Source organism: Oryctolagus cuniculus, chromosome X, assembly GCF_051225735.1.
Source record: "Oryctolagus cuniculus isolate XC-2025 breed Fujian yellow rabbit chromosome X, ASM5122573v1, whole genome shotgun sequence".
Taxonomy (NCBI): domain Eukaryota; kingdom Metazoa; phylum Chordata; class Mammalia; order Lagomorpha; family Leporidae; genus Oryctolagus; species Oryctolagus cuniculus.
This window is the reverse complement of record NC_142888.1, coordinates 127,804,354-127,819,676: the sequence shown is the minus strand read 5'-3', so window position 1 is coordinate 127,819,676 and position 15,323 is coordinate 127,804,354. Positions and strand designations below refer to the sequence as shown.

At 40.0% G+C, this 15,323-nt stretch overlaps 1 protein-coding gene across 2 annotated transcripts in view; it reads left to right on the top strand.

The window, feature by feature from the left end:
• The window catches only part of IDS (iduronate 2-sulfatase), a 32,695-nt gene extending 20,659 nt beyond the window's left edge, over positions 1–12,036 (top strand). Inside the window, exon 9 of one of the 2 annotated variants that reach the window (XM_008273462.4) lies at positions 11,410–12,036. In XM_008273462.4, the coding sequence (XP_008271684.1) occupies positions 11,410–11,429 (20 nt within the window). In that variant the 3' untranslated portion in view covers positions 11,430–12,036. Of the gene's footprint in view, positions 1–4,409; positions 9,040–11,409 lie in introns of those variants that run through there. The other variant, XM_002720538.6, reaches the window with a different exon arrangement.
• The last annotated feature ends 3,287 nt before the right edge of the window (positions 12,037–15,323 follow it).

Genomic DNA, 15,323 nt, shown 5'->3' with positions numbered 1-15,323 from the left:
TTGGCTTCCATGTGCCAGTCTTTCAAAGCTTTGAAAATAGCAGAGATGTCCTCTGCCCTATCCGTTCACTAATATCTTCTCTTTTGGCTGAAATCCTCAGCCTTTAAACCATTCTTTACAAGGTACTGTTAGATCTGTGGTTATCTAACATTTGTCTTCCAAAATGCACTACTCTGAGAAAATAGCTCTAGAATGTCTCTTGGATCAGATATGCCTCCTGCCCACGAGAGGCAATCTGTATGGGTTCTTGCAAGCTGTGTCTTTATCTGCTCACTGCATTTCAGAGACACCTGCACATCAGATGACCTTTCTCTTTTCTTGGACTGTTTTTCCCCCCATGAACTCTGCTAAACTTTGTTGCCCCCTTTCTGGATTTCTGCATTTTATCCATCTCTAACATTGAAATCCTCTACTTTATATTGATTTCTATTTAAATTGATCTTGGTTTTGACTGTCATTTCGGCCTTTTTGGAGCTTTCTGAGTTTGCTTCATGATACCCAATTTTATTTTTGACATACTTGATTTTTTTGATATTTTTGACATTTGATTTGAAAGGTTAAGCAGTTTCATGGCAAGATTTTTAAAAAATATTTATTTTATTTATTTGAAAGACAGAGAGAGGTAGAGACACACAGAGAAAGAGAGATCTTCCATCCGATGGTTTGCTCCTCAAATGCCCACAAGGCCAGAGATGAGCTGATCGAAGCCAAGAGCCAGGAGTTTTTTTTTTTTGGGTCTCTCACATGGGTACAGGGGCCTAAGGACTTGGGACATCCTCCCCTGCTTTCCCAGGCATATTAGCAGGGAGGAACTGGATCAGACATGGAGCAGACAGGACTTGAACCTGCCCCCATATGGGATGCTGCAGGCAGGGGCTTTAACTTGCTGTGCCATAGTGCTGGCTCCTCCTGGCATGATTTTTGACCCTTTGTAATCTGGAATAAATATTCTAAAAGGTTTCAATCTTTTTTGAAACTTTTGTCAGGAGATATTTAACAAGTTATAAATTCATGTAACTCCATGGTCATCCAGTTTATTTCTAAATTTTATCTCTAGCTTATGTATTTCCCAGAACATGAGACTTGCATGTACAACAGTGCATCCCACTTGAACAGTCTGATGTGCCTTAACTTAAACTGCTCTTTCACCTTCAATCTTGTTTTCCACACTGTTTTCCTTCTCAAGAAATGGCAATAGCTGATCATGCCAAAGGAGACATGAACTCATCCCTCATCCCCTGTCTTTATCTTATAATCCATATGCAATGTGCACTCCATCTCCATTTGCAAGCCTGTTACTCTCCATTCAAAATTTCTCCTTAGCATTTATTACCACCTCCACTGTTACCACCTTGGACTAGACTGCCACCATCTCTTCCAAATTGCTACTACAGCTTGGTAAAGGGTGTCCTTGCTTGTGCCCTTGACCCTGAGTTTTTTCTCTATAGAACAGTCCAAGTGACCCTGTTAAAACCCAAGGCAAGTCACACAACAATCATTCATGGAGTCTCCTATGCTCTCATCTCATGCTGAGTAAAAATCCTATGATAGGCAGGCGCTGCGACTCACTAGGCTAATCCTCTGTCTGCTGCGCTGGCACCCCAGATTCTAATCCCGGTCGGGGTGCTGGATTCTGTCCCAGTTGCTCCTGTTCCAGTCCAGCTCTCTGCTGTGGCCCGGGAGTGCAGTGGAGAATGGCCCAAGTCTTTGGGCCCTGCACCCACAGGGGAGACCAGAAGCACCTGGCTTCTGGCTTCAGATCAGCACGGTATGCCGACCGCAGCAACCATTGCGGGGGTGAACCAACGGAAAAGGAAGACTTTTCTCTCTGTCTCTCTCTCTCACTGTCCACTCTGCCTGTCAAACAAACAAACAAACAAACAAAAACCCATGATAGTTGACAAGCCTTATGTGATTCAGTCCCCTGTCATGTCCCTGATCTTTTGACAAACATCCAGGCCAGTTGTGCTATGTAGTACCCTAATACCCCACAGTCTGAGTTTGTCTCATTGTCTGATCATGATTAGATTCAGAGTAGGCATTTTAAATGACTATACTATTTGTTATGCTAAGTTTGATCACTTGGTTAAGCTAGTAGCATCAACCAGATACTAAAATTGTGAAGGTATATTTTTAAACTACTTTTTTCCTTTTATTTGCAATTCAGTTATCCAAATGAAATTGGGGCTCTTTTTGTGTCTCCTTTCTTTTTATGTTTTCTTATTTTTTTCTTCTCTTTCTCTTCACTCTTTCATTTCTTTTGCTCTTGTGTTCTGTTTCGTTGTTTCTTACTCATCTCTGTTTCTGTCTTTCTCCTTCTTGCTTTCCTTCTACTTTCTCTTTTTAGTTTTCTTTCTCACTTCCCCCTTGACTTAATATTCTTTGTCCTTTCTTATTTTTTCTCCCCTTTGCTTTTTCTCATTCCCTTTTCTTTCTCTTTCCCTTCCTCCCTCCCTCTCTGCCTCCCTCCCTGTCCCTCCCCCCTCTTTCTTTCTTCCTTTCTTTCCTTTCTTTTCTTTCTTTTCTTTCTTTCTTTCTTTCTCTCTTTCTTTCTCTCTCTCTCTCTCTCTCTCTCTCTCTTTCTCTCTCTCTCTTCCTCTTTCTCTTCCTCCCTCTCTTCCTCTCTCCCTCCCTCCCTTCCTTCCTTCTCTCCCTCCCTCCCCTCTCTCCCCTCCCCTCCCCTCTCTCTCCTCTCCTCTCCTCTATCCTTTCTCCTCTCCTTTCCTCTTTTAAATCTTCATGATTTATCCTCTCTCATTTTATTTTCATTTTTTTGTCTCCTATCTTCCCTCATGTCTTTCCTCTCTTTCTTGTGTCTTCATATTTTTCTTTCTAAATAAAAATTTTAAAAAGAAAAAATGAAACTGGGCATTATAAAGCAAACTATTAAACATCTAGAAAGGCTAGCATAATAAGGCAAAGCCAAGATCAATTTTAACAGGAATTAATATAAAGTAAAGGATTTAGATAATAAAGATGGTTCAACCACAATCATATGCTACTTCATACCCATTAAAATAGCCACTAATAAGAAAAGACAACAAATGTTAAGACATGGAAAATTGGAATGCTTGTATACTGCTTATAGGAGTGTAAAATGGTAAATTTTCAGTGAAAGCAGTTTGGTAGTTCCTCAAAAAGTACTTCTAGGTGCATATCCCATAGAACTTTAAACAAGTATTCATAAAAAATCTGTACATGAATGTTCACAGCAGTTCTATTCACAGTAGCCAAAAGGTAGAAGTGACACAAAGTATCCATTGACAGATGAATAGATAAACAAAATGTGGTCTATTCATACATTGGAATAGTTTCAGCCTTAAAAGGAAAAGGAATTCTGACACATGCTACAGATGCATGAACCTTGGGGATGTTATGCTAAATGAAACAAGCCAGTCACAGAAGGACAAGTACTGAGTGATGTCACACATATAGATATCTAGAGTACTAAACTTCATAGAGATAGAAAGTAGTAGAGAATGGTGATTTCTAGCTGTAGGAGGAGAGGGAAAGATGAGCTGTTGTTCAATGCAGACAAAGTTTTGGTTGTATAAAATAAAAAACATTTTGGAGATGCATGATGGTGATGGATGTGTGACAATGTGAATGTATTTAATATTATTGGGCTGTGCAGTAAAAATGGTTAAGATGGGAAACTATATATTATGTGTAATTTACGTAAGAAAAAGAAAAGATAGGGGTGGATATTTGGTGCAGCAGTTAAGAAGCTTTTAGAATACCCATATCCCATATCAATACCAATCGAAGCTCCACTTCCAGTCTAACTTCCTGTTGATACACACCCTGGGAGACAATGTTGATGGCTCAAATACAGGTCCATACCATCTGTGTAGGAGACCTAGATTGAACTCCTGGCTTCTGCCTGACCCAGCCCCAGCTATAGTAGGCATCTGGAGAGTAAACCAGTGGATGGTTCTGCCTGTCTCTGTGTCTCGCTCTGTTTCTCTGCCTTTCAAGTAAATGAAAATAAAATTTAAGAAGAAAACTATGAACCAAATTCAGACATCCAGAGAGGAATTATCTGTGGGGTGATGCTGTGAGACTCAGAATTTCATGTTTCTCTACAGGCTTTTCACTCAATAATAGTAGCTTTAATTGATGATCCCTGCCTGAATCGATTATTATACTGGTTCCTAAATTCAAGTGGATCCTAAAAGTGCCAAGAGGTTGAGGGCACCTTAATTTTCCATTTTGCTATTGACTGGATAAGTAACAATTCGATGGAGAAATGCTGAGATGTGGGTATTCCTAGATTTCTTTTGCTAAAGATAATTGTTATAAACAAAAGAAGACACATGGAGCCGAGACAGTTCCCTTTCCTCATCCTGCCTGGTTGTGGCAAGCTTCTGTAATGTTAACAGATTTTGCTGTATCACTTTCTGTTTTAGGCAGGCAAACCATGGACCTCGTGGAACTTGTGTCTCTCTTCCCCACACTCACTGGACTTGCAGGCCTACAAGTCCCACCTCGCTGCCCCATTCCTTCATTTCATGTTGAGCTGTGCAGAGAAGGCAAGAACCTTCTGAAGCATTTTCAGTCCCATCACTTGGAAGAGGATCTGTACCTCCCTGCTAATCCCCGTGAATCAGTTGCCTATAGCCAATACCCCCGGCCTGCAGACTTCCCTCAGTGGAATTCTGACAAGCCAACTTTAAGAGATATAAAGATCATGGGGTACTCCATACGTACCATAGACTATAGGTATACTGTATGGGTTGGCTTTACTCCTGATGAATTTCTTGCTAACTTTTCTGACATCCATGCAGGTGAACTGTATTTTGTGGATTCTGATCCACTGCAGGATCACAATATGTATAATGATTCTCATGGTGAAGAATTTCTGCTGTCATTAATGCCTTGACTTTTATAAAACAACTACAGAAGTCAAATATAATATGTTCCCTTCCAGTTGGTGAGACTAATTAGAGCGGGTTACACTGTGATTACCCATGGTATTGGAAGCAACCTGAGGGGCATAAGTAATTAAAACATGCATCAACAATTTGGCCTAAAAATTAATTTTTGTTAAAAATTTTTAATTTAAATTAATTAGTAGTTGGACTGGGGCTGGAATGAACCTTTTTTTTTCTTTTCTTAAACCTGTCATAGCTTACTTCATGAATGATTAAGTACAAAGTGAACAAACTAAAATTGTGTCATACCTTTCATTATCAAGACTGTAATAACTATATTCAAGAAATATTTTAAACATTTGTGTTACTTAGTGTATTTCAAAAAGTAACCGTGTATCAGATTAGGTTCTACCCTAAGTTCCTGTTTATTTTGCTTATAAATTAATATACTCTGTGTAGCCTAATATATCCAAAATATATCATCATATCCATATTCCTTTTTTCAAATATGAGGTTAATGATAATAATAGAAGCCCATGACTTAAAATGTGTTTTAATTTTTGTTTCTGAGGCTCCAAGATTTTAGATTCCAAAGACAAAATATGCATGAAGTGATTGGCATGTAATTTCTACATTAAATAATAAATAATGCTCAGTAAACTAGAGGCATGAGATGGGTGTGAAATTCAGTTAAAATTTTTTAGATACCTTTTGGCCCAAATAATTTGTTAGCAAAGTGAACTCAATGACCACTTAAAAATATACACTGTTATTCATGGTGAAGAGCATTTCAAGTGTAATTATATCTATAGATTTAATCATTCAAAATCATATTAGTGTTCTTTGGGATAGTTGGTTACATACATTCATTTATCAAGGAGGCAGAAAATATTCTACTTTTAATTGCTTATTAAATAAAACACCAGTTTTACTAAATTCTAAATTGAGAATTGTGAAAACTTTTAATTAGTATAATTGACATTTCAATCCTACAGAATGTAGTCCTATATTCTTCAAATACGAAAGTAGCCAGAAATGCAGGAGGCAGTAATAAGGTTAGTCTATATCATCTTAAAAGGGATGGAATATTTACAACTCATGACATGTTAAAGCTGTTCCATTGTCAGTAGTTACCAAAAGAGTCAATAGCTATCTGAACAAATGTCTAATTTAGTCAGGCCTGTATTGAAATAAGTAGTTGTTAAACAAACACCTCAAGGTAAATGTTTGTGAAACAAGATACAATAAATTTGATTAAGTTTCTGCAATATATTGTTGTAACCCAAAAAGACAAGGTGTTATATTAAAATCAGTAAAACTTTTAGACAGTTTCTTAAACAAATTAGCCTCTAATAGCAGTATATATGCAATGATCTCAGAAGTTACTGGCCACATTTTTTGCTTGACTGAAGGCCCTGTTCATTTCTCATGATCCTGAAGCTGTCTCTTTTCTGAAAGCCTCAACATTTGTAGACAGTTTCCCTCAACCTTTTTCTTTCTCATTCTTCATCATCTATATTGCTCTTGTCTTCTCTGCTATGATTTAACAATACAACCTAAGTATTCCTCCTGACACATTTTCAGTGTATTTAGCTTTATCTCTTACTCCCTATTACTTAGGATGATAAGTTTTCACACAAATTTGTATGTCACATCCATTCATTTGCTTTTTCCTAGTTGGCTACGATACACATACTTCATCATTTTTTACTTTATTTTTTAAGCACAGTTTTAGTATCAGAAACCTCCAAATTCTGCTCTTGATGAAGTCATAAGCCGAGCTGTGTCAGAAGAGAGTAAGGCAGGCACCTATGATGTGCAGCTGCCAGGTTAGCAGCGAGTCTGTGATGCTTGTTGGCCAGCTGTGAGTTCTTATTCCCTTGTGTGACCAAAGCTACATTCAGGTCTCAGTCTCCGTGGGCTGCTTCTATAGATCTGTCTCTACTGGAAGCACTTTTGTCTCATGTGTTTTACCATGAGAGTATAGTTTTGGAATGCTTAGCTCTCTTTAGGTTTTAGTTTTTCTTGGCCTTCCTTTACATATTTCTTCTTCTAGTATCAAAGGCTATATTTCCACTTCAATGGCATGTTCTAAATCATCTTACAGGTTACAGTTGCTTTTTGTGTTTTTTATACTGAACACAATTTAGAGCCATTTTTGTGTTCTTTTGCATATTTCTAACACATATTAGGATGAGCAACCACTTTCAGGCTTTCAGATATCAAAATGAATGAAATTCCTTCTCTTTTCTGGAGAAAACACATGTTTGTCATTTCATATAACTTTTCCCTAATACCACTGAACTGGGTGTATTTTATTAGTGACACTCCAGTCACTGTGTGGAGACATTTCCAGTTCCTCTGAGCAGGGGTTCTTTTATCTAATTTAGTTGAAGCCAGAGCTGTGATCCCACACATTCTGTGTAATTCTAGTTCAAGTGGTTCATGAACAAGAGAGCACATCAGAAGCACCTGAAGGGCTTGTTGCACCCCTTTGGGCTGGGCCCTGCAGACAGAGGTTCTGATTCAACATGTAGGGTACAACCTACTCTCAAGCTGCAAAATGATGCTGCTACTCTAAAAACCACACTTTGACAATCAGTGCTCTAGGTCTGTGTTTGTCCACTTGGTAGCTGCCAGGAACATGTGGCTATTTAAATTATATGAAGTAAGATTTAAGAAGAATCTATATCATCTCATGTTTTGAGTGCTAAGCAACCACAAATCTAGGACATTTCTATCATGATAGAAAGCTTGATTGAACAGAGCTGCCCCAGATTGTCTCCAGAGTTGACCTGGATGCACTAGCAGTTCCTCCTGTGAGCTGTTTTCCTATCCTGCATTTACCCACAAAGACTTGTCCAGAAGTGAGCTAAGTGTGTTTGATTTAGGCATAGAGTACGGAGTTCACTAAGGCAGTCAGCCTCTTTCTCTACTCCCATCATCATTGCCTCAGTCCTTCTCCCATCCTTCCTAAGTAGTTCTCCTTCCCCTCCTTGTTCCTCCCCTGCTCCTAAAGGAATCCATGTGTCTTCCTAAAGTCCTCTTTGATCCTTCCCTTTAAAAACACCGTCAGTGCCTACTATGGGTCTAGATAGACCTCCGCTGAGCAGTCAGAGTCTTCCCTGGCTCCACAATGCCCCTTTCCTTGGCTGACCAGTTTGCCTGCTGGTCCCTAACTCTCCCTAGCCAATCCGTGCCTCCCTGCCCACTTCTAGGTTTTACCGCCCCCCTCTTCCCTCATCCATTCATAACCATCTTCACAACCAGCTCCCATACCACTCTGCCAAGAGGCTGAGGCTCTTGTGACACTTGACTGTATTGTGGGATGAAATGAATGTTACTAAAGAATCTGTGTTTACCTTCTTGAAAAATGATATTTTTTTCTGATTATCAATTGATGTGTTAATTATAGAGAAACTGGAAAACAGAAATGTAGTAAAAGGAGAGAAAATGCATGAATGTTTTATCCTGAGATAGTCACTAATATCTTGTCCTTTTGGGGGGAATGAATTTTTTTATGCTGTGATCTTACTATGTTCTGTATCATGTAATTTGTGTTCTTTTTCACAGTATTATGTGTGGTTATTACAGACTTTTGTGAAGATACTTTATATTGCTGGTAATACTATATAGTTTTATTGAAATTTATGTAACCTTTCAATTGTTGGAAATTTAGGTTATTCCCAGATTATCAGTATTATAAATAATGATGTGATGTCAATTTTGTGAATAAAAGTTTTGTATGTATTTGAAATTATGCCCTTAGGATACTCTCTCAGTGCCAAGTTTGTCGAAAAGATCTTCATTTTGTTCCTTTCCTAGCTCTGTTGCTACCTTAGGGTAGTAAAGCTAAAAAATAAAGTAAAAGCATACAAATAAAACCATAAACAAAATAACCCTGTAGTAATAGGTGAAATTGGTAACCTGTTTTAACTTCTAATTCTTTTTTAGTGACCTTGATCATTGTTCCTTCTGTATGATTTTTGGGCATTCATATTTCCAACTGTATGAATTTGCCTTTAAATTTTGTTAATGGTTTTTTACTTTTTAAAGTAATCAAACAAATTGATCTTTCTTGGTGTGATTTTTTCCCCTCTCTTTTCCTGTTAAACATGAAGATCCTATGATCTGGAGATTGAATAAATATTTGTTTTCCTTTGCATTTTTTCATGGTTTGCTTTTACACTTATGCTATCTTTCCATCGCATTATAAGAGGAATATATGTTCATCGTGTAGAATCTGGAAATGTGAAAAAATTGTAAGGATGAGAAGAAGTGTACCCTTCAGAATATAGCCACTGTTGACATATATGTATTTCCATTTCCTGCACACACATATATATATGCACAAATATATACACTTTTACCATTATGTAGCTGAAATCTACCACATTCAACCTCTACCTTGCTTTTTTGATCTAATAATGTCAGCATGGCTTTTCATGTCATTGACAATTCTTAGTTAACAGTTGTAATGACACACCACCCTTCTTTCATTAATATTTTTCACTTAAATTCTTAATTTTTCCTATGCATTTTAAATAATTATGGTAAAACATAAAATTTACCATCTTAGCCATTTTTAATTGGAAAGTTTGGTGGCATTAGGGCATTCATATTGTTGTGCTGCTATCACTACCATCCATTCACAAAACTCTTCTCATCATGCAGAACTGACATTCTATCCCCTGTAAGCACTAACTCCCCACCCTCTCCCTTCTGTTCCCTGCCATCTTGTTTCTCTGAATTTCACTACTCGAGGAACCTCATTTAAGTGGAATCATAAAGTATTTGTCCCTTTGTGACTGGATTATTGCACCGAGTGTAATGTCTTCAAAGTTTATCCATGTTATAGCTTGTGTCAAATTTCCTTCCCTTTAAGATTGCATAGTATCCCACCATACACACACACATACACACACACACAATGTTTAGTTTGTCCAGTCATCCACTGGCAGACACTTGAATTGTTTTCACTTTTGGGCTGTTCCAAGTAATGGTGCTATATCCAGTCCCTGTTCTTAATTCCTTTGGGTAAATATGCAGCCTGAGAGAATCACATAAAATGTTGAGGTGTGTGCTTGGAGGAGAGCAAGGTGACTCTAGAGCAGCCTCATCCTGGCTACAAACAGAAAGATTTCTCTGGATGTGGCAAGGGGCTGACTCTTCACCCTCTCTGCCTGAACTTACTGCTGTCTGTTAGGTTCTCAAGCTGTCCCATGTGTCACTTTGTGAAGGATTTAAAGTATAAATTCCCAAATAGGGGCTTAGTCCCTTTTCTTGCCCCAAAGACCCCCTGCAGGTTTTAGCTCTGTAGAGAAGTATCTTGAATCCAGAACTGGGATGTGGGATTAAAGTAGAACTCAGGTTCTCCTTTTGGCTTCAGCCCGCAATATCCTTTGGCCTTGGGTATAACCCATTGTTGTTAAATCTGTTAGGTGAACCCCTTCATGCCACACTATTCTTGGTGTTCCCTTGGTTCTTCCAGGTAATTTCTCTCTTCCACACAAGTGGACTTGAAGTAGAGTGGGCTGTCACTAAATAGATGCCTTCAGGTCGTTACCGGTCATGGAGAGGAGGGCAGTTGCCGGAGCGAGTCTCGTGGGTTCTTTTCCTCAGCTCAGTGTGGAAATAAAAGCTGGGAAACAATTTACAAAGAGGCAGAAACTTTTATTTGATTGGCAAGCAATAGAGAAAGCATCTGCTCTGAGAGGAGACCAGGTGGAATACACGAACATGACATTGGCTTTGAGGAAGTGTCCTGGCTTTTTAAGGCATTACTGTCTGTTCACTGGGTCATCTTATTGGGGGTGCCCATTGGACACGGGGTTTCACATATGTATGTTGATTGGCTTGGGGCTAATGGAGATAGGGTCTCCTGGGAGCTGTCTCCTTAGGGGCTCAGACCCCCTCCTCTGCTAGCTCTGGGTGAAAGATTGCAGCCACCCTGAAGGTGTAATTTAAGGCCACAAGATCACACAAGATAGCCTGGATCTCCTGGAACCAGTCTGACTCTCCCCAGAGGCTCAGCCCCTTCCTCTGCCACCTCTGAGTGAAAGATTGTACCCACCCTGAAGATGTGATTTAAGGGTTCAAGGTCACACATGCAGTGCAAGAAATCTATCAGTGGGGGAGATGCCAGTTGGTCTGGAGACAGGCTTTCTAGCCACAGCTGACAGCCTGCTTGTAAAGGACATTCTACCTACATCTGAAGGGGCTCACAGACTCCCAGCTGCACTGGCTGGCCTCACAGGTCATCCATTATGTAGGCATTATGGGTAAGAGCCCTCACTGCTCTTGGGTCTTGCCTTTCCCCACACTACTGAGAGTTCCTGCTGCTGTGCCTGTGCATTTGCTCACCTGATGGGGTAGATTCTGCTGTTTGCTTGAGTGTCTGATGGGATGGGAGTCCACCAACAGGAGTTTTCTTTGGGATCCAAGTTTGCCGGTGGTTACTCCATGTTCTGCCTGACATCCCTATCATCCATGATGTAAATCACAAAGTGATTTCCTTGTTTGATTCTGATTCTAGGTGAGGTTCTAGTCTTTTGATGGGGAAGAGTCCAGGTGGAGAAAACAAATGTGGCTGAAGTTGGATCTGGCTCCTGAGGAGGTATAGGGGAGACAATTTCCACTTGTACGCACAAAGCAATGTGGCAGGGTCAAGGTAGGAGGAGCCCCACCGCCAACGAAGAACAAAGGATTGACGTCTAGCAGTGTAATTGTATTCTGCATGTACTGGAGGCATGACCGAGGATGTGGAAAAGAGAGGAGCAAAGGCCAGGGGCTAACAGCATTTCTTTCTTCTCTATAAAAGTCAGGGATCTGATTTATGTGTGGGCAAGAGAGTTTGGAGCAGGACTGAATCTGGCATTTACAAAACTCCTGCCTAATTTATTGTCATTTCCAGTGTGTTTCCACGAGAACCTTTTACAGGTGATTTATATTCAAAACTCATTATTTACTTAACAGGTTTTATGAATTCATCTCTTCCACACTATTGAAAAACACTCTTGTGTTTGTGTTAAGTGCAGCATGAGTTATTATATGAATAAATTATATTAAATTTGCCATTATCATTGTGGGTGAAATTTTTGCTATTGTTTGCATACTGCTTGATACTTTCTTAAAATAAATAAAGGCATTTAACATATCTTGATACTATGGTATAGGTTTTCCCTCTTTATATGTCCAAACTATTCCTCCTGGCATGAGGATTGCAAAGGTGGTGTGGATTTTACAAAGGAGTTGTTTTCTTGAGGCTAGGTGGTGAAGGTCTAATGTGGAAGTGCATTTCTGGGCAGTGATGTGGTTCTCTCTTGCGCCTGCAATTACAGTACCTTCTCCAGAGGGAAGTAGGAAGTGGCATCACCAATCAGATGGGCTTCTGCTTGGAGAAACTAGATATACAGCAACAACCAGGCAAAGGTGGGGAATTTGTGGATTTCCTGGATCCAATTGGGGAAGTACGTACCTAGTGTCTTGGTTTAGTACTTTGAAAAGTCTCGGCTCATTGCTTCTCACCTATTATTATTGTTAACACTGACTGAAGATTTGGAAGGCAATGCTTTTATTTGTAGATGAAAGTAAGGACCCTGCAAGACCATTTTCACATGGACCAGGACAGGCTGGAAGGATTGAGTGATTCTCTGAAGGTGAAGTAAGTTCAGTTTTTATTTGCTAGCTTGTTTATTGCGACTAGGTAAAAGGGTATGTCAAAAAGAGTTCATGGAAAATAAAAGATGAGGGGACTTCAAAAAGTTCATGGGGAAGGGGAGTGCGTGCCACGCAGACAACAGCGGGGAGACTTGGGACGTCCAGGGCTCCGAGTCCACACATCGGCGCTGGAAGGGGAGCGGACCTGCGTGGAGAGCGTGGGAGCCCACAGTTCGGGACACCAGCGGCAGACTCAACACACCAGTGCTGGAACGCGAGGTGAGCCGAACCTCAATAGCCCGAGACACCAGCAGGCAAGCGGAGAGAGGAGACTAGAGGGAATGACCCCCGGGGGGGGGAGGACTTCACCAGGCTAACTGGAAGAGAGAGAGAGGAAAAAAAAAGGTGACTGGTACGGACACGGGTTTCTCTCTCTCTGCTCACCTCTCAAGGGCGAGCAAGACAAAGAGCAGGCGCCATCTTGGACATACGTCATAAGCAGAGCGACCTCAGGTCTGCACCGGCCCTGAGCCTAGCAGAAAAACCTGACTCTGGGCGGGGCAAATTAACAGGAGATTAGGACCTAGTAAATTTGTGGTGCTACTGAACTGAGACTGTGAAAAAAGAGACGGTGGGGGAGAGAACTCACGGAATTCACGTGAGCACTCTCCAGAGACGCTACAATTCCGTAACTTTGGCAACCCAGTGGGAGACTGAAGGAGAATTTGAGCCCACTCTGAGGGCCGAACAGATTCCCTGTGTGGTCCTTGGGAAAGAGCTTCTGATCTCTGGCTCCTGTGGGTATATCATTTGCCTGCTAACTACCTCCAACTTCGTTCAGCTGTGCAGAAAAACTTCCCTTTTGAATCAAAAAAAAAAAAAAAAAGAGAGAGAGAGAGAGAGGTTTACCACGCCTAACCTGGGAGTGTCATCTTTGGCACACCAAACAGAGCTCTCAGGCCACACCCATCTCAAGCCCTAAGGCTCCATCAAAAACAGATAGTCCACTTAATCTAGAGTCATAGTATAACAAGAAAAAGCACCACAGTGAAGAAACCAAATATCTCCAATATGCCAAATAACAAACGCAAAAACCAAGGTAATAAAAACAAGGAAGTCACCATGAAGCCCTCAAATGAAAAAGACACCCCAATTCAAGATTATGAGGATGATGATATAGAAGAAATGCAAGAAGCAGATCTCAAAAAATTGATAAGAACATTAAGAAGTTCTCAAAAACAAATTCTTGAACTACAGAAATCCTTAATGGACAAGTTAGAAAATCTCTCTCGTGAAAATGAAATATTAAGGAGGAATCAAAATGAAACGAAACAACTAGTACAACAGGAAACTGGGATAGTGACTGAAGTGAAGAATTCAATAGATCAAATGAAAAACACAATAGAGAGCCTTACAAACAGAATGGGTGAAGCAAAAGAGAGAATATCGGACTTAGAAGACAGAGAACAGGAAAGGATACAGTCAGACCAAAGAAAAGAAGAGGAAATTAGGAATCTAAAACATATTGTCGGGAATCTTCAGGATACTATTAAAAAACCCAACATTCGGTTTCTAGGAGTTCCTGAAGGCATGGAGAGGGAGAAAGGATTAGAAGGCCTTTTTAGTGAGATATTAGCAGAAAATTTCCCAGGTTTGGAGAAGGACAGAGAAATCCTAGTACAGGAAGCCCACAGAACCCCTAATAAACACAACCAAAAGAGATCCTCACCACGACATGTTGTAATCAAACTCATCACAGTGAAACATAAAGAAAAGATCCTAAAATGTGCAAGAGAGAAACGTCAGATTACTCTCAGAGGATCTCCAATCAGACTCACAGCTGACTTCTCATCAGAAACCCTACAAGCTAGGAGGGAATGGCGAGATATAGCCCAGGTACTAAGAGAGAAAAACTGCCAGCCCAGAATATTATATCCTGCAAAGCTCTCATTTGTGAATGAAGGTGAAATAAAGACTTTTCATAGCAAACAGAAATTGAAAGAATTTGTTGCCACTCGTCCAGCCCTGCAAAAGATGCTTAAAGATGTGTTACACACAGAAACAAAGAAACACGGTCATCAATATGAAAGAAGGTAAAGGAAGGAAACCAAGGAAGGAAAGCTCACAGCAAAAGATCACAGGGAATTCAAAGCATATATTAGAACTTATCTTTGGAAAATGGCAGGGCAAAGTTACCACTTATCATTAGTCACATTGAACGTGAATGGCCTGAATTGTCCAGTTAAAAGACACCAATTGGCTGATTGGGTTAAGGAACAAAACCCATCTATTTGCTGCTTACAAGAAACACATCTTTCCAACAAAGATCCATACAGACTGAAAGTGAAAGGCTGGAAAAAGATATACCATGCCAACAGAAATGAAAAAAGAGCGGGTGTAGCCATCTTAATTTCAGACAACATAAACTTTACCACAAAAACCGTTAAGAGAGACAAAGAGGGACACTACATAATGATTAAGGGATCAATTCAACAGGAAGATATAACAATTATCAATGTATATGCACCTAACTACAGGGCACCAGTTTATCTAAAAGATTTGTTAACGGACTTAAAGGGAGACTTAGACCCCAATACAATAGTACTGGGGGACTTCAATACTCCACTCAGAAATAGACAGATCAATAGGACAGAAGATCAACAAGGAGACAGTAGATTTAAACGACACTATAGCCCAAATGGATCTAACAGATATATACAGAACTTTCAATCCTACAGCTAAAGATTTTACATTCTTCTCAGCAGTGCATGGAACCTTCTCTAGGATTGA